Source organism: Patagioenas fasciata, chromosome 1, assembly GCF_037038585.1.
Source record: "Patagioenas fasciata isolate bPatFas1 chromosome 1, bPatFas1.hap1, whole genome shotgun sequence".
Lineage (NCBI taxonomy): Eukaryota > Metazoa > Chordata > Aves > Columbiformes > Columbidae > Patagioenas > Patagioenas fasciata.
In genome coordinates this window covers 151477413-151501692 of record NC_092520.1, presented here as the reverse complement: position 1 = coordinate 151501692, position 24280 = coordinate 151477413, and the positions used below count along the sequence as shown (strand labels likewise).

General features: G+C 45.5%; 1 protein-coding gene across 3 annotated transcripts; it reads left to right on the top strand.

Moving 5' to 3' along the window:
* The first annotated feature begins 110 nt into the window (after positions 1 to 110).
* Positions 111 to 24153, top strand: BID (BH3 interacting domain death agonist). 3 transcript variants are annotated; one of them, XM_065841033.2, is made up of 8 exons: positions 139 to 232; positions 5930 to 6000; positions 14392 to 14508; positions 16102 to 16170; positions 18405 to 18609; positions 19868 to 20013; positions 21648 to 21851; positions 23165 to 24153. In XM_065841033.2, the coding sequence occupies exons 4-8, from the start codon at positions 16162 to 16164 to the stop codon at positions 23174 to 23176; spliced, it is 576 nt and encodes a 191-aa protein (XP_065697105.2). In that variant the 5' UTR covers positions 139 to 232; positions 5930 to 6000; positions 14392 to 14508; positions 16102 to 16161; the 3' UTR covers positions 23177 to 24153. The 3 variants fall into 3 exon arrangements, with proteins under 3 accessions (XP_065697113.2, XP_065697105.2, XP_071674090.1); XM_065841041.2 differs by lacking the exon at positions 5930 to 6000 and having other exon boundaries at positions 111 to 232; XM_071817989.1 differs by lacking the exons at positions 139 to 232; positions 5930 to 6000; positions 14392 to 14508; positions 16102 to 16170 and having other exon boundaries at positions 16995 to 18609.
* Positions 24154 to 24280: the final 127 nt, after the last annotated feature.

The following is a 24280-nucleotide window of genomic DNA, read 5'->3' as shown; positions in this document are numbered from 1 at the left end:
GCAGCGCCCCTCCACTCTCCCCGACCCGCCTCAGCAGGCCGTTACCCCACCCGTTAGCCCGCGCGGCCGTTGGCCGCTACCCCGTGCTAGCCCCTTGGCCCGCCTGGCGGCGCGTGCCGTGCTTTCCCGCCCTAACCGGGGCGGGGCTTGGCGCTTCTCAAATAGCGGGCGGAGAAGGAAGCGCGGAGGTGGTGATCTCGCCGCATCGCGCTGCTGGTATCCGCTCGTCTGGGTGAGTATTGCTCGCCTGGTGCCGGGAGCGGCTCAGCGGGGTCGCGGCGCTCTGGGGTGGGCTCCGTGGGGTTAGCGCTGCCGTTCGCGGCCGCTCCTGCCGCTTCCTTTTCCCTCCGCGCGGTAAAGGGAGGGATCTCGCCGCTGCCCACCCGCCCGAGCTTGGGAGAGGACAGGGCGGGAAGCCGGCGGAGTGAGCATCGCGGTGTCCCCCGGCGGTCCGGACCCGCTCTGATTTCCCCGGAGACCTGGATGCTGTGCGTCCCCCGCCCTGGGGAGCGGCGCTGGTAGTAGCGGGGAGCTGGGCAGGTGTCGGGCCTGCTTGCGGTGGGGCGGGCCCACTGCTCCCGGGCGGCGGAGGATCCTGTGCCTGACAGCGCCACCGCCTCGGGGAGCGCCAGCGCCTGACTTACCGCCTTGTTTTTCGCGGCTCTTCAGTCTGCTGAGCTGAAGTGACCGCTCCGTGACCCCGCGGAGAGCTGTGTGGGGCTTCAGCTTTCTTTTACTGATGCTGCAGTCTTGCGGCAGTTCCTCTGTTTCCTTTTCGCCTGCTGAATCCGACCTTGCTCTTAAGCGGTTCGGTTATTTTTTTTCTTCTTTAATTTAGCTCCCTGTGCTCTCAGTGTTTGGCCGGCGCTGTCTCGGTGCGTGCTCCCTCGGGTCGCCGTTCCATTCTCCCGCCCGTGCTGTGGCCGAGCTTCCTGCTGGCCGGTTTTCTGCTTCCCGCCGCCGAAATCAAGGCACTTTCTGCCCCTTTTCCTTTGTTTCTGTTGCAGACCGTCCTCATTTTCACTCAAAAACCATAAAAAGCCTCTTTCTTGGTTTTGTCCTTGGTAAAGTCCAATATCTTGTCCTCAGTCTGTGGTGAAAGTTTTCAGGCTGGAGGGGCGTTTGCTCTGCAGGGGTGAGTAAAGAGTTAATCCTGTTGCAGCAGCTCCGGAGGGATCCGTGGTTGCCTCAGCTTTCCCTCAACAGAAAAACGTGGGAGCGGCAGCTACAGCAAGACAGGCAAGAAGGGATTTCTAGTAATAGTGATATAACTTCTCAGCCTGGTGATTGATACAGGTGTGCTGATTCAGTGTGTGCTTTCTTCCAGTCTCTGTACCTTCCACGGAACTGTAGGTGTCTGTGGCTGCCTGTTGGTTCCCTGTAAGCAACACTTGCATTCTTGTGACCCAACACACACCGTTTAGTTTGGGGTGACTGGAGGCTGGAGCAGGATGCTGAGTAGTGTGTGAAGTGGAAAGGAACTGAGTGAGCAGCTCCCGTTCCCTAGAAAGGTGTTTATCCCATGCATATGGTTGGGTGATGGTCTCTCTACCTTGGAGTGACAGTGGTTTTGAAACTGGTGGCTTTGAGGAGGTTCTTGTCTCTCTTTTTTTTAATCACAACATTTTATAGCTTTAATAAAAAAACCTAAGGTACAGGGCCTCAGAGTTACTTATATAATTAAAAATCTTAATCCAGAAACTCCATGTTTACTTCAGGAGAAGTTGGAGAATCTTGAGGCTTCCTGGGTGTATCTGTGCCAAAATCTTTTTGTAGGGTATACTTGATTCATTATCTTTTCAGAATGGTTAAAAAGTTTGGTGGAGGAATGAGCAAGGTGGTTCCCCAACAGGAAATTATATTTAAGGTGTTTGGTTTGGTTTTTTTTGGTAAAGGACTTTTTGCAAAAGTCCAGTTGTGGGGAAAACTGGTGTTCTGCTCTAATACTTTGTCACTAGTCAGACTGAAACTCTTTTTTTCACCTGCCTGTTGAAGTATAACATCTTAAAAGGCATTAATTAAAAAGAGGGGGGTATTTTTGTGTGTTTTTTTCTCTCTTGGCAACTTCTTTACCTAAGAAGCTTGACACTGTTCAGAGTCTTCTTTAGCTTTGCAGCACCTAGTCTTTGTGATCTCCTCTGTGCCAATGGTGTTATACAAAAACAGTGGGGGAAATGCATTGTATGAAAAGAAGCATTCTCGCATTCTGAATTTCTGCAAGCTATCCATTTCCCATTTTCCTGCCCTCTCTTCTAGGTCTCTTGTCTGTTGTTACAAGTAACAATTTGAAAGGGATTAGGGATCAGCTGAGACAAAAAAACTTGTGTAGGTGCTGAGTGTAACATCTGATTGTAAATCTTCTGGGTAGGCTGCCCTGTACTAAGAAAGGTTGGTGTGGAATTCCCCCTTATTGGCTGCTCCTTCTTTGCCTTTGGTGACATCTGCTGAATTTAGGAAGAAAAAATAAGACCAACTTTTTTGATCAAATGTTTTTGGGTTCCTGCCCTATTTCTTACAGCCAGAGTAGGCCAGCTGGCACTCATTCAGCTGCGACAGTGAGTTCAGCTGGGTTCTCACTTGGCACCCTCAGCAGAACTCTGTGCTGTGCTCTGCCAGTGTTGCCTGTGCCAACCTGGAGTCTCTGCTCTTGGGAAATTGGTGTATGTGTACCCACCATGCCCACACTGTACCTTTGGATAATATGGGGGCACTGTAAATGTGGTCAGTGTGGCTTTTGATTTTTTGTTAGCTCCCAAAACCATAAGAGCTGTGATATATAATTAAGGAAGGGTGGGGGGGAGGTATATTCACAGAGCACTCACCCTGGGTCATTTTTGTGCCATGTTGTTTCCGTGTATTGTGTTTTTCCTGTGTAGCAGGAATGATAGGAGCCATCCACACTCAGCAGGAGTCTGAGGCGCTGGCAGATGAAACATATTTTTTTTTTTCTATAATAAAATGAAAACATTTTTTCTGTAATAGATAAATCTAGTGACTGCCACCTTTGGAGATCTCCTTGGAGTGGCCTAGTGCTTGGAAGTTACCGCTTTCGTTATGGCCTATTGAATGAAGAGCAGGGATGTAGTAACTGTTAACAGGTTTATGTGCTCTGTGCAAAGCCTGCTGGCATAACTGTGGAGGAACAGCTGGGAGGTGTTGGCTCCTTGATAAAGTGGCTGCTGTGTATGAACTAACGACCAGTAGGGGGTAAGGGAATCAGCCTGGAAGATGGTTTTCTCTGCTGAAGCAAATCAAGTGCAGATTAGCAGGTTTCATTTCCACCAGTTAGCAGTTTCTCAGCTAATGAAAGAGCAGAATTTACCAGCAAACCTGATATTTCTTTGCAAAGTACCTTCCTCTGATTTTTCTCTTAGCATGTTGTAGCTTTTTGTCTATATCAGACTACAAAGTTTTGAGGCTGGAATTACCTTCATATCTTGTGTGCTGTGCAAAGCCAAGTACATGCAAGTATTTCTAATTAGGGAGCTCAACTCATAGCTTGCCCAGAAGTGCAAAACTCCTGTTTTAAGTCTGGTCCCCTGTTGGTTTTGTGTGGCTTATCTTGGGGTTGGAGGGGGTTGCAGGGAACTGGGTTCAGTTCTAATTAAAACTCATCAGTAGTGATTACAGATGTGTATGGTAGGTCCCTTCCCTAGAGATTTTAAACATCTGATTATTTTTTTTTTTCTGATGCAGACCAGAGAAGGATAGGGAAAGGAGGGTTAAAATGTAAAAAGAAATGTTGGAAGTCACAGTGTGTCCAGTCTTGTTCTTTGCAGTTGAAAGCAATCTGTTAAGCTTCTGTGATTGCCTTGATTTGTACCAAATGTCTGTAGTGAATGATGTCCTGACATCTTGTTGTTATCTCAGCTGTATTGGAAGTGAACCTTTTGTAGTGGAACCTCTAGTTACCAGTGGTGTGCATTAGGCATCTCCTTATACCTGGATGAGATGGCATGTGTTGCTTTGTGTGTGATTTTATTATTTTTTTTTAAGCAATTGCTCAAGTGTAAAGCATAGTAGTGTGTTGATGTCTCTTGTGTACCCTTCATTGCAATGTCTACTCTAAGAATACTTCAGGCCCATCCCTTTCAGTAGCACCATTTCTTAGTGTTGTTAGCACTGCCTTGGGCACTTAGCAGACAGAAGTTTCTGGCTTTCCTATCTCTTTGCAGCGATATGGCACTGCTTGGAGGTGACAGTGCTTCCTGGCCATGGTGGACTTTGGTTGCACTGTTTTTGCTGGTGAATGCAGAGAAAGGGCTGTACACCTCAATACATCCTTGAAATGCTGTCTTTGTCACCAGAGAGGACAGTGTCATTGTGGCTTTGAACTCCTCCCACCCTGGTATTTTGCTCACTACTTTTCTTTAAAACATCTGAGGTTTTTTTCAGCTTCACTGAAGGTATAAGCAAGGGAATCAGACTGTGCGCTCAGTCACTGCACATGTGAGTGTTGAATTTTTAAGTGTCTGTGACCCTGCTGTATTTCCTGATAAAATGCTGTGACCTTTGGACAGTTTCTAGTGTGGCATTGCTGTGGTTTATGGTGAATGGGCAGTGGCCAGGTCTCTCTAATGTATTGGGCTATTTCTTTCATCTGCTTTAAAGGGGAAAATATATTCCTTGGTCAGTGTAACTCCTGGTAGTTGGGTGTAATTGTTGTTACACCCTTATGTTAACAGCCATACGAAACAAATCCACTTAAATCAGCTGGTTGCTGTATTTTGGTTTTATATTCACTTCCTCAGTGTCAACATTAATTTGTATTTCCTCCTAGGTTAAAACTGAAAGTGAACTAGTTTGCATTATTTCATGCACAGTCATGTGTTTTCACATGGTAAAATCAACACTTTTTCACTGTGCTTTTGGGCCTACAGCTAGAGAGCCTGGAGCCGTATTGTGTGGCAGATGGATTCAGTGTGCTGAGGCATCTCTTGTGTAACTGCATGGGTTTGCCTGGGCAGTAAGAAACGTGTGGGTCCTGGAGGCAGGTGTTCTGCAATTCTGCTGTCATGGTTTCCAGATGGCACCTGCTGTGTTTCCTTGAAAAAGAATATTTTCTTAGCTGTGTATTGTTGATGCTTTTTATTTTTAATGATGACAATGTTTGAGGCGCTGCTGTCAAAAGGCTTTGATCAGAGCTATGAATGCTGTATGGCTGTCTGGTTTGATGCACAGCTTCCTCTTTGAGGTTCTTGAGGATGTCTGGGCTCCTGTCTTAGGATCCTTCAAAATAATTTTTGTGTTTTGTGTGTGTGTTGTTTTTTTTTTATTGGCTTCATCAGTTTATTGTGGCAGGAGTAGGAGGTTGTAATTGCAATGCTACGGGAGAGAATTCTCCTAAGGGCCAGTGCATTCAGTGTAATCAAAGGACCAGTGTTAGGCTTTCTTTGAGGATTGTCTCTCTGGCTGCCTGTACTGATACATGGCTGTTTCATAAAAGTAAGGAACATAAGATATGTTTATAGCTAGGATACACTTGATGTTTAGGAGTAAGGAAGCCCATTTAAAATTAATTTTCATGTCCTTGAAAAGCTGTTGAAGCAGGGTTATATATGCTTTCAGGGCAGGTAAGCAGGCAGCTGTGAAGATTAGTATTTGTACCCCTTCCTCCATAAATGCTTTCTTTCCTTTATAGTGAATGTTCTGAGTGTGATAAGGTGAACAGGCTCCACTGTGGAGTACCAGCTGTAAAAATCCTCTTGAAAGTTAATTGTCCTGTGCACTGGGCTGTTGCTGGGCAGCTTTGAGTGCTATCCTGGCTGTTGTCACCGTACTTGTTATAACTAAGCAGGGAGCCTTGATCAGTTTCTCCTATGGTGGTTCCTTGGCCATGTGTTCTCAAATGAGCCATGCTGATCCTGTATTTGAACTTTCACATTGTGAGCATCTTTATAGCTTCTGTTTGTTTTTTATTTTTTTTCAGAAAGCAGTGCAGATATTCCTGGTACTTACAAGTCTGGAAGAGGATTTCTTGTCTAGTCACATGGCCTGAAGGTAACCAAAGGCAAAGAGTGTGCTACTGTTAGTGGCCACCTGTGTCCATACAACCTTTTTTTTTTTGTTTCACACACAGTATCACAGTATGTTTGGGATTGGAAGGGACCTCAAAAGATCATCCAGTCCAATCCCCCTGCTGGAGCAGGAACACCTAGATGAGGTCACACAGGAATGTGTCCATGCGGGCTTTGAATGTCTCCAGGGAAGGAGACTCCACAACCTCCCTGGGCAGCCTGTTCCAGTGCTCTGTCACCCTCACTGAGAAGAAGTTTCTTCTCAAATTTAAGTGCAACCTCTTGTGTTCCAGCTTGATCCCATTGCCCCTTGTCCTATCATTGTTTGCCACTGAGAAGAGCCTGACTCCATCCTCGTGGCACTCACCCTTTATATATTTATAAACATTAATAAGGTCACCCCTCAGTCTCCTCTTCTCCAAACTAAAGAGCCCCAGCTCCCTCAGCCTTTCTTCATAAGGGAGGTGCTCCACTCCCTTAATCATCTTTGTTGCCCTACGCTGGACCCTCTCCAGCAGTTCCCTGTCCTTCTTGAACTGAGGGGCCCAGAACTGGACACAATATTTCAGATGGGGTCTCACCAGGGTGGAGTAGAGGGGAAGGAGGACCTCTCTCGATCTACTGACCACCCCCCTTGTAATACACCCAAGGATGCCATTAGCCTTCCTGGCCACAAGGGCACAGTGCTGGCTCATGGTCATCCTGTTGTCCACCCTACTCTGCTTGCCTAACTTGCCAGTCAGGCAAAGGAAAGACAGGTTCACATTCCTCTGTACTTTTGGTATCAGCTGTGAAATGCATCTAAGTTGCAATATGAAGTGGCATTCCTGATTTTGACTGATGGATCATCTGTGTTCCTGCTGGCACATAACAGCGGTGCATGTGTTAAAACTAAAATAAGGAGAATGTTCTTGTCATCTAGGTGGTACAATAGTTATTGTATCCAGTCCTGATTTCTGAGGTCTTTTGGTTGGCAGTTCTTGGCAGAGCCTGTCCAAGTGGCACCTGCATCTGTCAGAGGCACTCTTGCCAAGTGATAAAAGACTGTCCTTCTCAACTGTAAAAGCATGCCGGAACGCAAGTGGCCAGTGCTGCTGCCCCAGCATGGGCATCTTCTAAATCTCGAAGCAAATCTTACATTTCTGACTTGACACTGTCACTTGCACATCAGCAGTGACAGCTGGAGTTTGTTCCGGTGCCTACCACTTATCAACATTACTGAGGAGCTTGCTGCTCTTGGTCTGTCTGTTCTTCCTTTGTAATGTCAAAAGACTGGAACTGTGATTCCTTAGTCTTTCCTGTTCTCCAGTCATTTCCAAGAGAAACAGTAAGAACAGCTTGAATATACCCGGTGACATAATTGCAGGGTTGTGTTGCAGCTGCTGGGCTGATATAGTAGGACTTGTGCACATGAAGCTAACCTGGTAAAGACCAGTGTCTTAATGAGGGCGATAGTGTCTTTTCATTGGGGTTTACTCTACTTCTTCCTGCCAGGTCCTTAGGAAAGGTAGGAGTGTTTTCTTAGCATTTATGAGGAGGTGAAATGCAGGGCAGGCTTACCTGACTGGAGTTGCTCAATACCAGAGGGGGAAAAAACTAAGCTCAGTCCCAGATCCAAAATGGTACCTACACTGTGGCAGTCAGGATACGAATCTTGCCCCTTCCTCTTAGGTGTGGCCATACCCGAAATATGGAGATGTGCAAATTGCATTTGAGCCCAGCTCTAGCCAGTTGAATCCAAATCCCAGCTCCAAGCTTTGGGGCGGTTGCAGCTGCAGGCTTTCTGCTGACTCATTTTCAGCCCAGCTCTATCTGTAGGCTGACTTCCAAACAACACTGAACGGTGTTGTCGTGCTGCCTCCATCACTGATCTGATTAAGAAACCACAGTAATCAAAAGTTCCTGCCTACCTTTTTTTTTTTAAAGAGAATTAGTAATATGGTGGTGTGCCTTCTTATTCATTGATGTGCTGTACAGGGGCTGGGCAAGAGGGCATTTTGAGCCAAGTTAAAACAAAGGTTCATGAGGAAGTTGTTGGTTTGTTTTTTTTTTCCTTAAGAAGTCAAAGTACTGCCCTGATGACCAGAAGATTGCTGCAGTTCATGTCATCATGAAGAATAATGTGAAACAGCAACAGACCTTGGGGAGCTGAAATAAATCTCTAAAAAAAAAAGGCCAATTGAAACCTTCTTTTTGGAATTGTCTCTAATCAAGTTTTTATTTCAGAAAGAAAAATAAAGCCCCCATCAAACAAACTGTGCACTGTATTTCTAAGTCAGAATACACAGCTTAGAGTATCTAGTGTCCAGGCTGAGATGTTCATGCTGTACTAAGGCAGCATAAAGAAACACAGGTAAAAATGCCCTAGCTAAGGAGGTAGTTGAACAAGCATCCGTTGGTGTTGGGTCTTTGTGTTCCACTTAAAGTTTCAATGCCACTGAATGCTGGAAGACAAATAATACACTGAAACTGTTAGGAGTAGGAAGAATTCAGCATGTTTCAATGTATTTTTGCATCAAATGTGTTATGAGCATACTGCTATTCTGTCATTGCTGGAGTGATTGGTAGTGGCATTATTCACATCTTAGAGGAGGATGCAGTCTGAAGCTGAAAAGAGGAGAAACAAAAGCTGACAGCCTCAAGCAATCAGCAGTCATGCTTGAGAGTAGTAGGGAGAAGTGGATTTAAGCAGTTTAGTGGTTCCTGACAAACAGCATGTCTTTCCTAAAAGCACAGCAAATAAATCAGAAGTGACTGGGGGATGGGGTCTGTCCTGTGTTGGGCCACAGACTTGCTGACATCTCCAAGTATTCTGCCCATGCCTTGTTAGTTTTGTCACTTGCGAAATGAAGCTGTTGATGTATCCTCCCTTGGAGGCAAATGCATGGAAAATGCCAGTAGTTTGGAAGCTGTGTTCCCTATGGTGGGGGAAAGTCCTAAGAAACTCCAAGACAATAGCTTTGGTATTACTCAGATGGTACCAAGCTATTGCTTTGTTTTCAAGGTAGTGTGTGTATGTGAATCCATAGGTGCACAAAAGGGCTTGTTCAGCATGTCACTCACCTGGCTAATGCATTGCAATGTTTCTGTCCCCTCATCACTCTACTTTTCTTTCCAAAGCCTGGAATCACTTTCTACTGCAGGAGGACAGTGGGTCTTACATGAAAGTAAGTCTTGGTGCCTTCTGAGCATGGTTACAGGCTGGCATACCCTTTGCAGGCTGAAGAGTGACGTGGACAGTTTTCTGTGGTTATGATAACTTCCTATTTATTCATCTCAGCACTGCGTTGCAGATCAACAAGTTATCTTCCCTTTTACTGTCTGTTCTCTCCTTGCAAAGTCTGAAGTGCATGTGCAAGCTGCTGTGAGAGTAGTCAGGCTTCTTCTGTAGTTAGAGAAATATGACAAAAAGCCTTGGGATCTGCTGCTAGCTGGGCTTTTTAGTTCCTGTTGGGTTTATGGGCTAGAAATTGCGTGGCAGGGTGATGGGGATTCCTTTAGGGACTTTGGGCTGTACTAGATGGGATTTGCTTATGCTGTCCTGACTTGAGGTGCTGTGGGCAGCAGTCTGGCGCAGCTTAGAATATCCTCAAATAAGTAACTTATTAAGTCTGCAGCACTGTTTCTCTTCCTCACTTTCCAGTAATGGCTGACTATATAAAGCAGTTGTGCCTGTGGCAAGTTTGTAGGAAGATAATGAGATTGAGTAGTTATGACTTGATGAGTAGATTTAAAATGTCAGGTTACATCATTAAGTGCCTTGGTTTCCATACCTGTAAAATGATGTGTTATTCTTTAGAGGTCTGCAGTTCAACAATGAAATGTTTGCTTGCAAGACAGGTAAGAGCTGCTGGGTCCAATACAAATAGGCAGTGTTTAATTTCTTTCAAAGATGATGTCATCCCAACTGCTAAAAATAGTTCCCGTCTTTTAGCTGCTAGGCAGAGAAAGCAGCACACAGGTTGGAAGTTTTTTTCCTTGTCAGTGACTGATGCTGCTTGCAGTTTCTGCTTTGAAGACTTTAATTCACTCCTAACTCAAGTGACATGCAAAGATAAGTATCTTGACAACACACACAACAGGTCTATTGATTGATAGCGTCTGTCCAGGTGTTTGTAGGGGACATGTCTCAGAATCCAGACAAGTTGTTAGAGTTAGTTCTACAGGCGTGTGGCTTTGCTGCTGGAAGGAGCATGTTTTCATAACCAGACACTGTCTGACACAGCTGAGAAGAGCAACTTGCAGGCTGGGCAATGAGGAGGGGTGAAGGATCTGAGAGAAACCAACGGTAAGCACAAGTGTTTGTGTGGTGGGTTATTTTCTGAACTGCCTTGGAGATGTAATGGAAGTGTGAAGAAGGGATGAAAGCTGATTCATAGGGTGTTTTAGCACTGTTGCTGTAGGGATTCTGGGACTTAGTCCTGTTCATGGCAGCCTTAAAAGCTATCAAGAGTTCCCTCTAACAGAGGGATGTTAAACTCATTTTCAGTGGGGGCCACGTCAGCCTTGAGGTTGTCTTCAAAGGGCTGAATGTAATTTTAGGACTGTATAAATGTGACTACTCCTACTGAGTACTACGGGGGGGCTACTACACTCCAGATATGGCCCCTGGTGAAAATGAGTTGCATACCCTTGTTCTAACAGATAACAATATGCAACCGGCTGACTCTTGCTCCTCTGTGGGGTGCTGCTGGTGACATGCTTGAGTGTCTGGAGGTACAGCACAACCCCACACTGGTTTTAGAGTAGGTGAAACCTTGCCTTGCAGCTGTACTGCTTCTATGTGTAGCTCCCCACCTGGGGAGATAAAATGTGTGCTTGCAGTGTTTGCTCTTCAAATATGTACTATGTGGCAATAGTATGGCAGGGAGGACCTGCTTGGGTCTCTCTCTGGCACAACTGTGGCCAGTGCTGACTCTTCCCAAGGTGGCATGGTACTGCCAGCAAGCGCTGTGGGAGGAGGGTGCTATACAGTGGATAACAACACTTTTCCCTTGGCTTAGCCTTCCCAGAACTGCAAGAGGTAGTTCAGTGGTATGGGAGGAGGTACAGATGGAAGAAGAGCCATGGAATGTAAATTGCCTTGTGGGTTCTCTCCCTCTTTTCCACCCTACAAACTTGTGCTGCCCTCACTCCTTAAAACCTGGAGTCAGAGAGGAGATTCCAGCCTTGCCTACTGTTTGCTATAGTGTTGCCACCCTTCATCAGTGGGCCACAGCTAGGAACAGCTGCTCTGCTGAGTACCTTGTAAGATTTAAAGACTACTACAACTTGGGGATGAGAGGGAGAAATGGAAGATGGAACAGCAGACCTAAAGGACCTGTGTTGCAGGTATGTACCATCCCTCAGGATGTACAAAGCCCTGTCTAAAGACTTATTTCCTCTGGGAAAGCTTTGGAGACTTTCTCTGGGGAAGTGTCCACCGAATTCTGTATTGTAAAAGCTGGCATGTATGGGAGTGGAATGAGGTCTGTCTATCGTTCTGTGCTGATAAGTGGCTGGTGAATGTAATTATATTTACTTAACATTGTATTGGGATGCAGGACTGAGTTGGAATGGACATGCCCCACATTAACTCTTTGGAGCTGATTTAAAGATCCCAAACTTGTGTTTAAAATACCTACTCCATATTTTTTCCAAGGAAGGCAGAAAGAACTGATCCAAAAACCTGTTTGTAGTCTTATCTGTTGAACACTTCAAGGTGTCCCATCTAGCAGTTTCTTAAAGGCTGTTGTTAACAAATGAAGCTTGCTTGTCTAATGAGTGAATAGAAGGTGTGAAAAAAAGTATTTAAATTAAAAAAAACCAAACATATTCTGTAAAATTCTTTTGAAGACTTTCAGCAGCCCTAAAGCAGCCTTAGCAAATGACTTAGTTTTAATCTGAATCCAGGCAGTGTTTGTAGCCTTTATCTCTATCTTTTCTAATTTTTCCAACTAAAGATTCTTTTCACCAAATATAAGGTAGCTTTTTTTTTATCTACTAGAAAATCTCTTGATCTGAACCTAAAACTCCAGGATTCTGAAGTCTTAATCATTAAACTTAAGTGCATCAGTATAATTACATTTGACTGTTTGGGGTTTGTGCTTTTGTTTTTTGTGGTTGTTTTTTTTTTTGAGGTTCCATTAGTGAATTTGACTTCACAGGAGGAACATTGTGATTATCCAAACCCCTTGCAATGATTCAAAGTAGTTATCTAAAACTTGAGGTTTCTGGAATTACTAGTTAGCTAAAAAAGACAGAAAACTGGTTCTGTATGGTGGTAGCAGGGAGCCATTTTGTGGTGTGAGAAATCCTTTTTCCTGTTCTCAGGTGTGCTTTTGGCCACCCAGGTTGAACTTGATTAGCTGGGGGCTGGAACCCCTCAGGGACTTTGCCTGGGCAATGATTCTTTGATTCAGGGAAGAGTTCACTAAATTACCATCTTCAAGCTTCCTTATCTTGATTATTTTTTTTATACCATATAAGTACTTTGGAGTATGGTGGTTTGGTTTTTTTGTGTGTGGGTTTTTTTTTGTTTTTATGTCTCTTATCTCTGCTCATGTACAGGAGTGGACAAATTTGCAATTTGCAACTGATAAGAGTGATTTTTTTTTAATGTCTCTATCTGTAGACTTGCCCTGAGTAGTGTCTGACTTGACATAGAGCTGAGCTGATCCCAAGGGGAAGGTGAGAACCCCATATATTATAGGTCTCTTCCTCCTGCCCACACATTAACATCCGTGGGTGCAGCAGGTACCTTGGCAGGGCAGAGGCTGCTCAGCCCCTTTCTGTCTCCATTGAGGCACTTGTTCCAGGTGTTTTTACCTGTGCAGGGCACCCAGTGCCCAGGGAGGACCCATTGTGCCATAACCAGTGTGTAAGCTTCTGCCTCATTCTGAAAAGCTGAAGTGCTTTCAAAATGCAGCTTGTGGGTCTGCAGACCTGTAGCCAGGTGTCTTTCCTGCACATTTCCAGGAATTAATGTGAGGAACATGCACACAGGCTCAAGTTCCTCTTACAGCTTCTAGTCAATATAGTAAACAGGTGTGGATGATGCACTTGCAGAGCCTTGTGCCAAGCTGCTATGCACTACCTTTCTGGGTCTAGCTGTATGGGCATGCCCAGAATAGAGATGGATCTTTTTCTTTTACTTGTATATTCTGTTTTGGGAATGGAGCAATGTGCTGCTTTTCTTTCCTGGACTGGTCTGTGCCTCTTTGAAAGCGGGGAGTGGGAAAAGACAATAGCCCATTCCTTTTTGGTTGCCTCTTCCATTAATGTTTGGACTGAAGCAAAATGAGTTTCCTGGCAGTGTGAAACACTGACAAAATGTAGGGAATCTGGGTTTTAAAGCCACATTCTGAGCTTTCCTTGGAAAGATGTGGCATGTGACAAACCCCCAAGGAAATGCCTTGGCTTCTATTTGTATTCGATCTTCTTGCTGTAAGAATACTTCGGTTGATCTGCAGGCTGACATTTTATTTAGTCTGTTTATTGCCACCTGTGTTCAACCTTCCCTGCTGCAATACACTGGAATTCTTATCAATGAGAAAAAGTAGGTTATCCTAATGCAGTTTGGCTGGGCTGGAGTGGAACAAGTTTTGCTGTAAAGTTTCTTGCGAGTGAGAAATCTCTTTGGTGCTACCCAGCTAGTTTCACCCGGCACATCTGACCACCTGTGTGCAACTTGCAGCTGTTCTGGCTTGTGTCATGCTTTGGCCAGAACTACAGGAGAACATCTGCCCCTCCATGTATGTAGTGTGATGTGAACAGAGGATGGTGCAACTTCTTGCACCTTGAAAGATGGGGAGATTTGTTCAGCCTGTACTTGTGTTACGAAGTCAGCTGGCTATTACCAGCCCAAATTAGCCAGCATGGGTTAATCTGAACAGCTGTAGAGTACTGCTGGGGTCCCACATGAAGCTTTTGACATAGGCTGGAGCTGTGTGGGGATGACAATGCTGGTAGAGCCCAAGAAGGTCGTTGTGATGAATGTGAGTTTCAAGGCAAATGGGACATGGGTAGCAGAAGCTCAATACTGCTTCAGGCTTATTGTGGTCTAAGCAGTGATGGTTCAGCAAGTGGTGTTTAACTCAGCAGGAGTTAGTATCAGAGGACAGCCACTGTTTATTTACTAGCTGTAACATGAACTCCTTGGTTGTGAGGTGAATTACTTTGAGTTGAAAATAAATGTTATATATAAAAACAAAATATGTGCAAGTTGAGGCTTTGCCTAACCTACAGAAATGCTGCTGATGTGGACAACTCATGAAGAGTTTGCATAAAGGCAAGGTCCTGCCACAGACTTAACACTAAATCCTCACTTTCCTCTTTATCTCATGGACTCAATTGCAAATTCTCCAGCCTGAATTAGCATCTCTCTCTCCTTCAGCATAGCCAAGCCCAGGAGAAAGGGTCACCCGGACCTGTTCCAGAGCCCTGTCAGGTTCCAAAGAGGAGGACAGCGAGGACTACATTCTCCTCAGCCAGCACACCATTTAGGGTAGAGGTGAGTAGCAGCAATAGGGATTTGAATGGAGCAGAGAAAAACGCCAAGCAAAGGCTATGCCTGTGTTCTAGGAAAGTATTAGTCTGACATAACAACTAAGTGGAAAAAGAGCTCACGGTTAAGAAGGCTGTTTGTGGGCTGTTTTGTGTTTTGAGATGGTATTTTGGTCATGGGGACTAAGAGCCTTGAAAAGTTTGGAAATTCATGGTTCTCTTGACATTATTACTGTGGTTTCCTTCAGAGTTTGAATTCATTTTTGCTTTCGCTTTCACTTCTTCTTTTCTACCAGCATGTTTAGTTATTTAAAACACAGCTGTGAGGGATTGTCACTATGAAATAGGATCATTCATCACTAGCCCCGGTTTTTGGTTTGCAGGCTGTTTGGGGTCCTTGGTGCTTTCACCCCATTGTTGATCAGGAGGTACTTGTGCAGCAGCCTGGTTATTGGCCTGGTGGGAAGGTAGTGCCCACTTTTTGCCAGGCCCTGCTCATCACTAGTTGAAGCCAGCTTGCACCAGAGACTTCTGTGTGCAGTTGTGGGACTGTTCCATCTAAAGCAGCAGATGCTGGGTCCACAGAGGGGATTCCTGTCTTCCCTGCCTTGGCATTTGCTGGTAGCAGTGTGTCATTGGTACCTGCTGTACTGCTCTCACACCTCTCTTGCACTGTGACTTCCAGATGTGACTATTTGGGCTGCTGGTCTGACCCACCCATCTGGCTGGATGAGGAAGGAGCGCTGTGTTCCTGCCAGCTCCCCTTTCTTTGTGGGTGAGGGAGGCCACCTTCTGCACCACCCTCTCTGGCCTCTTTGTGTAGCTCTGGGAAAAGCCCTTGGGCACTGCCCAGCTGCAAGACAGGCTGAGGGCTCTCAGCCCTGAGCATGCACCATGTGGGCAGAGGAGCTCATGACCCAGGTCCTGTTGTCTCCCGTCTTCAATTCAGGCCTCCCTGGAGGTCTAGTGGAGTTGTGCTCATGTAACTAGAAGTCTTTGCTTGTTCCAGCCTTCTCTGTCCCTAGATATTTGTTGGGAAAGTACTGAAAGAAGCCTGAGTGTGTACATGTATCTCTGCATAGGGTAAGCAGGAGGGAGGTGCACTTGGAAGTCCTGCAGATGTGTTGCATTGTTGGCTGGATGTTTCACTGCAGAAAATGCTGCTGTGCATGCAGACCTGAGCAGCTGACCTGCCCTCAGTATGTGCTCGGGAACTCCTCTGTGATGACACTGCTTTCCATTCCAACCTCTGGCACTATGAAGGGTTGTCCCTCCCTGCCCCAGCACTACCTCTTGGCTTTAAAGCCCCATTAAAGTTGTGTCACTCCACTGTCTTCCACACATCTGGAAGGGAGTAGTTTCATGTCCCTCATTCACACGAATAGGGCCCTTCTTGCTGGGAGAGTTGTGGTTTTCTCAGCCTTTTTGTATGAGTGCCAGTGTGTGATGGATGAGCAGCACTCCCCAGAAACATGGATAAGCATCACTAAGCATTATTTTTATGAAATGTGGCCAGACCCATGAGCACTGCTTCAAGTTGTGGGTTTATGTAAAGTTTTTTTTTTCCCTTCACTTTTTTTTTTTCCTCACTCTTTTGCAGGGCAAGGAGTTCTGGTGTGAAGCAGAGGGAGACAAGAGCTGCTGTGTCTCTGAATCCATCATGGAGCAGGTTAGTTTCAAACATGACTGAAGTCAGTGGTTCGTAGTGACCAGTGGTTCTCTTGTGCACTTGTTCCTAGATACCCCTAAGGGGATGAGCCTCAAAAAGTGCTGGCTTGTGTCCTTATCTTCCTCAGAGTTCCTGCAGGGACCCTGGTGCTGCTCCTCTCCACTGTGAACAGAGACAAAAAATAGATGGAACCAGTTTGTTTGCAGTGTGACACTCCCTCTATAAACTGAAGGCTGGAGATGTAGCTATTTAAGAGGCTACCATCTCTGTTGATTAAACTACAAACTACTGAAACTAATACATCAAATTAATGGACACACCACTATGATCATTTTTTGCATTGTTTTGTGCAACATTAATCACAACTACTAAGCTACTATTTATCATGGTTAAATCTTATTTAGTTACATTGAACTGCTATTGAAATGTTTCTTGTCCTCCTCACCCCACCTAGTGTTAGGGTACAGTTATAACCCTCCTTGTTCTGCCCCTCCACATGCCTTTTGAATATAAACCTGATGACTAGTCCAGTGGGCTTTTGTTGGATAGGATCACTACTGGTGTCCCAGTGAGCTTGGATCACCAGGTGAGTTTTACTGCTGTCTGTAAACATCCATGCTCAGGTCATGGAAGATGTGCTTTCTGTTGATCTTTGATCATATACCTTATTTTCCATTTGTTTCCATTTCTGAACCCTCCTTTTTGTTGTATTTGCTTCTCACATTCTCTGCCCAGTCTTCTCAAGTAAAAAACCCATCCTTAATTACTTTTTCTGCATTTGTCCCAATTTTGTTACTGTTGCTTAGGCAATATGGGTCCTGTGTAGTATTACTCATATGGTTATGTCTCTTGGTCTCTTCTCCCAAGTAACAAGTGGTAGGACAAGAGGAAATGGCCTCAAGTTGTGCTGGGGGATTTAGATTGGATATTAGGAAAAAATTATTCACAGAAATGGTTGTCAGGCATTGGAACAGGCTGCCTAGGGAAGTGGTGGGGTCACCATCCCTGGAGGTGTTTAAAAGATGCATAGATGAGGTTCTCAGGGACATGGTTTAGTGCCAGAGTTAGGTTATGGTTGGACTTGATGATCCTGAGGATCTCTTCCAACAGAAATGATTCTATGATTCTATATAGGTGACCTTACAAGGTTCCACTCACCAAAAGGTACCTGAAACTTCCTTTCAGTTATCAGATTGGTCCTGGCTGCACATTTATTTCCCTATGCAGTTGGCAAGAGAAACCATTCTATTTCAGCCTTGATTCTTCTCCCTGGTTACAATGAAGTCTAAGCGTTTTCTTATCTTATAGTCAGACAGTCTGCAAACCAGAATAAGGATTTTTTTTTCTCACTTTTATTTCTGTGCTTACACAACATCCTGCTCTCTTAGCTGCTTAACTAAAATTATTGGATAGTCTCCTGGTTTTCTACGGAGACCTTGGTTATGAGGCCCCATGTTCCAGTGGAACCTCTTGCTCACACTGATCTGCCTGCCTCATGGACTTCTTCAACCTAACTAATTAGGATGCCCTGTGCTGCTGTGCTTGAAGAGGCAGGGTGTGCAGCTGTGGGGGCAGCATGTGCCTGTTCGCTGGGGGTCCATCTACCTCCAGTGGTAGGTGACACCAGTGATCTGACATCTCACTGCCACTATTCCTGTGAGCAGATGCTTGGCTCTCTAGAGGGAGCTCAACAGCTTCATTATGAAGGTAGTTGAGATCCCTTTGAAGAGGGTGAAGAAACATGAACCTTGGGGTTTTTTGCAGTCTTATGCTGTTATCTCTGTTTCCCACCTTGTTACTGCTATGCTCTGATTACATTTAGAGGGGGAGCTTTTGGCTTTGTTATGCACAGGAAGTAGAATGCCCAGTTCCCAAATACAGGGGTAGAAACCTTCCAAAACCAGATGTCTGCATAAGGGGAGCTGGGTGGTTTGTGCTGTGTACACATCTGTTTGAAAAGAGGAGCTCTGATCAGGGTGATCAGAAGGTGAGCTGATGCTTCAACCACTGATTTGTAAGAACAGAGCCATCTGTCATTCACCATCAGACACTTCTGTGTGTGTACATGTCGGGAGTTACTATGCATTTGCTGAGTTCTTGTGGATTCTCTGGCTAATGCTGTTCAGGATGCCCAAATGAAATTGTGTTCAGAGTTGGAAAGCAGCATATGTGTAGACTTTCTGAGTGGGACTTCTAGGCATGGGTTTCACGTGATTTTTTTTCTTATGTTTAAGGTCAATGGATCTGTCCAGATGGAGAGTGTGCTGCTGTACAGCTTCCTGGACGTGTCCCCTGACTGCATGTTCAGAGAGCAACTGCATTCCCTGCAAAGCCAGGGGATTGTGCCTGTCCTGCAAGGCAAGTACTGCTATGATGATGAGATGGAACTTCAGACTGATGGCAATAGGAGTGGCCACTTGCTGCAGAACGGTGAGCCAGGTGAGTGCTCTTTTCTCCATCCTATATGCCTCTCTGAAGGTGGCATTGTTCTTTTTCCATCTTTAATCCTCTGGAACAGACCAGCAACAATGTTTTCTCCATCGAGAAACTTTGCAGTATGGCTGGTGGTGGTGTTGGTTGGGATTTTAATGCTTAGTATAAGACACCTAGTGCTTAGCAATTTATCTCCCCATGAATTTCTAGAGCACCCCTCATCCTGGGGTTTTGTCTGCAGCAAATCACATAAGGGCCACAGAGCTGGTGTGAATGATTGCTGTCCTCAAGAAGTGTGACATTAAGCAGTTAAGCCTCACACTGTTCCTTGGGGAGTACCAGTACTTGGGCTAGGATTTTGGAACAACTCTTGTTCTGGTACTGAGCAAATCCCTTTCTGTTCTACAAGTGTGATAGAAACCGTTCCTCAAATGGTCTCTGGTACCATTGCTGCTTCACCAGCCATCTGCAGGATGGCTATTGCCCCTTGCCCAGGATGTGTCAGCTGGCACACTGACCTCAACCCTAAACAAGGTGAGGAGTAACCACGACAGTAAATAACATTCCCTCATACAAATCTGTCTTAGTCTTGTGGCCTGACTGACATTGGGAAGCTTTGCTAGAAGGAGATAGGACAAGAAGTAATGGTTTTTAAACTGAAGGACAATAGATTCAGACTAGATATAACGAAGAAATTTTTTACAATGAGGTTGGTGAAACCCTGGCACAGGTTGCTTGGAGGGGTGGTAGATGCCACATCCCTGGAGACATTCAAGGTTAGGTTGGATAAGGCTCTGAGCAACCTGAAGTCACTGCTCATGACAGGGGGGTTGGACTAGATGACCTTTGAAGGTCCCTTCTAGCCCAAACTATTCTATGATTTGATGAGATGGTCTGTTTTAGATTCCACATAAGAGACTGGTCCTGACAATACTTCTCTCAAGGCAGGGTGGTGGCTGTAGCTGTCCTGTACAAATTTTGGTTGTGGATGTTCTGCCCTCCCCTGTAGTGCTTTTTGGACAGGGTGAGGCTGCAGTTTACTTAAACTAAGGATAAAAACCTGTTTGCACACTGTCTGGTAAATGAGTTGAGTGCACAAAAGGGAGTTGCAGTGCATAAAGCTGTTATGAATGTACTACGATTAGGGGTGGGGTAGGAAGGAGGCTGGTAATGGAGATGAGCAAAATGCTCCGGGTCACCTTACCTGCACTGAACCTAGTCTGACTACAACCTGTGAATTAAATCCTTCTGTGTGTGTTGGCAGTGTTTGAACCTCAGGTAGATGAAGAAGTTGTCCGGCTCATTGCTGCTCAGCTCGCTGAGATTGGAGACCAGTTTGACAGAGAAATCAAAACAAGACTAGTAAATGATCTAGTACAGCAGTTTCTGAATGAGAATCTGCCTGGAGAGGTGAGTGAAGAGCAACCTGACTAGCTGTTCCCCTTTTAAATGTTGGGCATCCTTCTTGCTGTGGCTTGCAAGCGGCAAGCTTGCAATATCTGTATCTTTGCTAGTTTGATGCGTTAATTATTACAATCTTAACTCAGCCCAAATACTGACCTTTGGAGAGTTATGAGAAGTGATGCTGTATTCTGTGGCAACCATTGCTCTGCAAATTAGGTTCCTTGGGCTCAGTCTCCTTTCTGCAGATTGTGAAATTGAGGTAGCTGTGGACATGGACTGATTTCCAGAGGCACTTTGTCCTCTTTTTGTTAGCCCAGTGACTTACCTTTGAAAATCAGCTGTCTGGTTAAGCCTTAGTATTTGTCCTTAAGACCTTTGAACTTTGGTGTTGAGTTCTGTATGTCTGCTGCTCATCATGAGGGTAAAAACTGAGCAGTGCTAGTGCCACAAGCTTGACTTGTTATGTTACTGAACACTGAAGAGACAGCAAGAAGTGAGACCCTTTTCTAGTGCCATAACTTTTCAGCTGATCACCTCTTGGTGTTGAGAGTATTGGTGTGTTTTGGCCTGGATGGTTGACCTGTTGAGAAAGTCTCTGTAGGTGGCATCTCTACTACTTTGATGCAGTCACTCTCCCGTCCTTGCTTTGCAAGGAAGTAGAGTTTTAAAGTCCCTTGCATTAGACATACCTCTGTTTTCTTTTTAAGGGTTGGATCCATATCTGGATCAAAAGCCACAGTTTGCTTCCACAGAGCCTTTTTGGCATCTTCAAGATAACTGTGGCTTTCTTGCTTTCTCTGCCTGTGATGAAGTTTTCAATGCTCTTCAAGCTAATGTTGTCTTTGAATTGAGGATCCACTTTCTTGCTGAAAAGGCTGGATTTAATGACTTAAATATTTTTTGTGTGTCGTGTGGGTTTTTTCTACTAAGCTGTGTCATATGCACAGACTAATTCCAGTCTGACCATTCCCTGCTCCTGCTGTCTTGTTCTCATCCCAGTTAAGTTTCAGGCCTTCATATTTATTGCCTAACTTTTTAAGGTTAAATGAGGCTGACACAAACCTAACTTGTGACTGGGGGACCTTGATTTTCTCATTAGTAGTGTACCTTAGTGTGTATGTGTGTATGCACATTGTCCCTCTTGTGAAACTGATCTTGGGAGCAAGGCAGTGTTTGTTCCATACTTGGACACCTTTACCTTCTGTCTGTCTGAAGGTTTTTCTCTGAAACTTACTTTGCCTTTTTGCCAGTCCTCACTGAAGCTTGCACCCCTGATCTTCACTGTGTTTAAGGTGGTTTGCCCTTTTCTGGGAGCCCCAGGGTTCCTGTGCCATTTCAGGACTTAGCAGGTTAGGTGCAAACCTTGGGGAGGAGGGGCACTGTTGTACCCTGAGTGTGTAAGGTGCTGTCTAAATTTTCCAGGGGTATGTGTATTGTCTCCTTCTCTTTTTGTCTTGGGTGAGCAGCTGAGCTCAGAGAAGAGTTATCTTTATTGCCATCCAGGCAGGCTGCTGTGCTGGGAAGGAAGAGGAGCAGCATTCTGTGAGGTGTTTAAACAAGCACATCAGTGACCAGCAGAGCACTGGCAGGCTGTGCTGAGACCCCTTTGTGTTGCACTGAGATCTCGGTCTTCTGTACAGGTGATAACCCGGCGCATGTCAGAGGCAGTGGAAGGGCTTGTGCGTGCCCTGCCCCCAGACATGGAACAAGAGAAGGCTACGTTGGTGCTAGCAATGGTCTTAACTAAAAAAATTGTGAATACAGTGCCTTCCCTTCTACCACGTGTCTTCAGGACCACTGTGAACTACATCAACCAGCATCTCCACAACTACATTGTCAGAATGGTGAGTGCTGTTGAACAGCTTGGTGTGAGTGACAGCCAGGCTCTTAGCTGGCCTAAGTTGTTCCTGGAGGGGTGGCCTAGCTCTGAGCTGCCTGTGGCTGCTGGTTTCCCTGTAGTGCTCTGGAGTTTGGCCAGAAGGGAATGCCAGTCCCTGCTGAACTCTGAAGCTTGATGTGCTGAGGGAGGGAGGCTTAAGGGGGACATGTCACAGCTTCTGCTTGCCCCACTCTCACAGAAGCCAGTGAACAGAATGCATTATTCTGTAGGGCAGAGAAATATTTGATTGCTCCTCTCCTCCCTGCAGTCTTTTTGGAGAGCTCTGCTGGTAAGACTAGAGTTAATTATGCCCTTAGAGAACAAAAGCCTGACCTGAACTCTGGCTGTATTTTTCAGATGTCTTGGGCTTGAGGTCTCTGCTGCTGTCTGCCTAGGCTCCTCAGAGCTTGACAGAACTGGAAGAAAGGAATTGCCCTGAGAAATGGCACCAGCAGAGGAGCTATGAGAAATGGTCAGATAGGAAATGGCAGCTCTGTTCTTGTTCTCTGTTGGAGCTGGAGCAGAGGTGTGGAGACTAAACAGCCAGCAGTCAGGCCAGGGGAGAGGCTGGGGCATTTGGTCACAGGAACTAACCTGTCAGGGGAGGGGTGAGGAAGAAATAACCTCTGAGGGTGTGTGCACACATAGACATAAGCACATGTGTGCTAAGACTGAGAGTACTCATTAGGAATGAGATTTGAGAGTGGTCAGGGATGTGTGATCCTGCTGCCCTGTGAAACAGCAGCAGCCCAGCTGTGGGGTGCTGCCAGTCTGTGGGATACCCCTGTGCCACAGCCTTGCCATCAGCAACAACCTGCAGAGGAGCCCGGCTCACCCTGTGTCACCAGCTGAGGCAGCCACCTCGCACAGCAGCCCTGTCCCTTGCTCGGCAGCAAGGCACGTGTCACTGGGCAGCATGACTAAGCCCAGCTTAAAACAGAAACCGGTCCCTAGTGTGAGAGACATGGGCCCTTTGCTGCTCCATGCAGTGCTGCTGCAAGGTGCAAGGAGGGTGGCCAAAGGGTTGCTGGCTGTCTGCCCACCCCAGTGTTGTAGCATTAGTGGGGGGCATAGAGCTGTTCCCCCTGGACAGGAAGCGGGGTGTGCTGAGGGGAGATGGCAGATGTGCAGCACAGCAGGTGGCAGTCACAGCACGGTTGGTGGTGCTGGGGACCGTGCAGTGGCTGCTGCTGCTGTTTGTGCTCCTTGGGTGGGGGGTGGGCAAGCACTGGGACAGCTCTGCTGCTGCTAACTCTGGTTCTGTTTCTTTCTCTCCAGGTGCGTGGGTAAGCCCTCCAGCCCTCCCTCTGGAGAACATGCATTCCTGGAGACTTTTTACTTTTCTTGATGTATGAAAATCACTTTTTCTGCTTTTAACTTCTGAGATACAGCTGTGAAAGGGAAAGCAGAGCTTCATAAATAGGCTTCTGTAGACTAGCATAGCAATGGAAGTAGCATGAGCTGTGTGCCAGCTCTGCCAGTGCCTGTAAGGAGTAGTGCCTGCCTGCTCTCATTTTACAAGCTTTTTCTGTTGTGTGTTTTTGTTTGTGGTGTGTTGATTTTTTTTTTTTTTTTTTTTTTTTTCCCCTCCCTTTAAGGAACAGATCATCCCCTCTCAGTATTTTCATTTTTTTTTCTAATCAGCTGTAGCATTTTGCTTGTTATTCCCTTCTCAGTGCTGCAGCTGAGCCATGCTAGGTGTTAGTTGTTCCCAGGAAGGCCTCAGGCTGCAGAATGCCTGGTGGATCAGCACAGTTCACCAGCAGCATTGAGGGGGAAACATCAGCTCTATTTTAGAGGGAAGCTGCCAGCAAGAGGGACCAACCTTAAAGGAGCCAGAGGTGTTTGGCCCCAGAAGGCTAAAGATGCTTTGCTATCAATTGCCATAAACCTCTGCTTGCTTGAAAAATAAAATTGAATTATAAACTCAAATAGCACAACAGTAGGTACAGGGCTAATTTTTTCAGGGAACACAATCTGGATATGCTTGAGGAAAAGTGTAAGCTTTTAGAATATCTTGCTATAAAGGAAGAGGTATCAGCTTTGGATCAGGAAGACCATTCAGCATCTTTTACAATATTGCAGTCATATCTCAGGTTCAACAAACTTGAACTCAGGTTGTTTGATACATACCTGTAATTCCATACAAGGTGGCAAAGGCTTCAGCTGTGATCCAGCTGCCTCAGAAGTTTTTAAATTATGTAAATATTTTGTGTTTTTTTTAACTTAAATAAAACTGTCAGTTCTCATGGCAATACAGCTCTTAATTTCAGTTTCCACTGGGATTTTGTTGTGTTATAGTTTTTTGTGCAAGTTCTTATGGCATTCCTTTAATTTACTACTGCTTATCATGCAGCAGCACTAGGGATAAACATACGCAAATCTTGCTTATGT

What these genes read in the sequence shown, in the direction of transcription:
- BID (XM_071817989.1), top strand. Translation starts at nt 18,306, where the DNA reads ATGAAATTGTGTTCAGAGTTGGAAAGCAGCATATGTGTAGACTTTCTG. An exon ending in GCTGCAGAACGGTGAGCCAG is followed by an intron (nt 18,610 to 19,867) that starts GTGAGTGCTCTT and finishes GTGTGTTGGCAG; the next exon opens with TGTTTGAACCTCAGGTAGAT. An exon ending in ATGAGAATCTGCCTGGAGAG is followed by an intron (nt 20,014 to 21,647) that starts GTGAGTGAAGAG and finishes TCTTCTGTACAG; the next exon opens with GTGATAACCCGGCGCATGTC.